Source organism: Bison bison, unplaced genomic scaffold (genome assembly GCF_000754665.1).
Source record: "Bison bison bison isolate TAMUID 2011002044 unplaced genomic scaffold, Bison_UMD1.0 scf7180017845796, whole genome shotgun sequence".
Taxonomy (NCBI): Eukaryota; Metazoa; Chordata; class Mammalia; order Artiodactyla; family Bovidae; genus Bison; species Bison bison.
In genome coordinates, this window is record NW_011476369.1 from 31,843 (window position 1) to 32,743 (window position 901).

The window sequence follows — 901 nt, forward strand, 5'->3', positions numbered from 1 at the left end:
CAGCGGGCGGGGGGCTGGGCGGGGCACGGGCAGGGGGCTGGCAGCACCGACCCTTCCTCCCCGACGTCCAGTCTGCTCCGTGGACAAGACCTCCCTCACCGTCAAGGAGAACACGAACCCCGGGGAGCCCCTCCTGGACATCTACGTCCCCCAGGGCCAGCAGGTGACCCTTGGACCCTCGTCCACCCTTTTTGCGTTTCGGATCCAGGGGAATCAGCTGTTTCTCAACGTGACCCCGGACTATGAGGTGCGGACAGCGGACCCAGGCTGGCTGTGCCCGTGGGGGCGGCAGGGACCCCCTGTGGGATCCACCTGGGCACTGACACTCCTCCCCAGAGAGGGGCTCTCTGGGGCTCTCTGGGTCTCAGTTTGCCCAGGGGGCCTCTTGGGCCCCCAGGCTTGGCTGAGGGCCTGGTCTCGGGGGTGGGCCCCTCAGGGAGTCAAGCTGCCGGGCCCTGACGCCCGCTGGACGCAGGGCGGGGGACACGGACCCCGAGCCAGCACCTGCCTCGCTCCGTCTCCTCAGCTGGGAGATGGGGACAGTCGGCGGGGCCAGCCGGTCAGGTGAGTCCCACGCCCACCCCCTCACAGGCGAACACAATGCTGCTGGCTCACCTGGAGTGCAGGAGCGGTGACTCCGTGGTGAGTGCGCCCCCAGACTCCTCCCACGACCCCCGAGCCCACCCCCTCTGACGTCAGAGTGCCCTGGCCTGGACCTCTGTGCTCCGCCCTGCCTGGCCGCGGTCACTCCCTGCTGACCCCGCCTGGTGGCGTGTTCAGGAGTCACCTCTGTGCCAGCAAGGCCACACTGCCTCCAGCAGACTGTGCCTTGAGCTCCCAACCCCAGCCCAGTGGGTCCCCCAAGCCGACCCGGGAGGCACCCCTCCCGCCAGCTCCGTCC

General features: G+C 69.8%; 1 protein-coding gene across 1 annotated transcript in view; it reads left to right on the forward strand.

The window, feature by feature from the left end:
- CDHR5 (cadherin-related family member 5) overlaps positions 1–901 on the forward strand; it is a gene marked incomplete at its 3' end in the record, with an annotated part of 6,416 nt that overhangs the window by 385 nt on the left and 5,130 nt on the right. The window contains exons 2-3 of the mRNA XM_010837248.1: positions 72–247; positions 592–642. Of these exons, the coding sequence (XP_010835550.1) occupies positions 72–247; positions 592–642 (227 nt within the window). The remainder of the gene's footprint in view (positions 1–71; positions 248–591; positions 643–901) is intronic.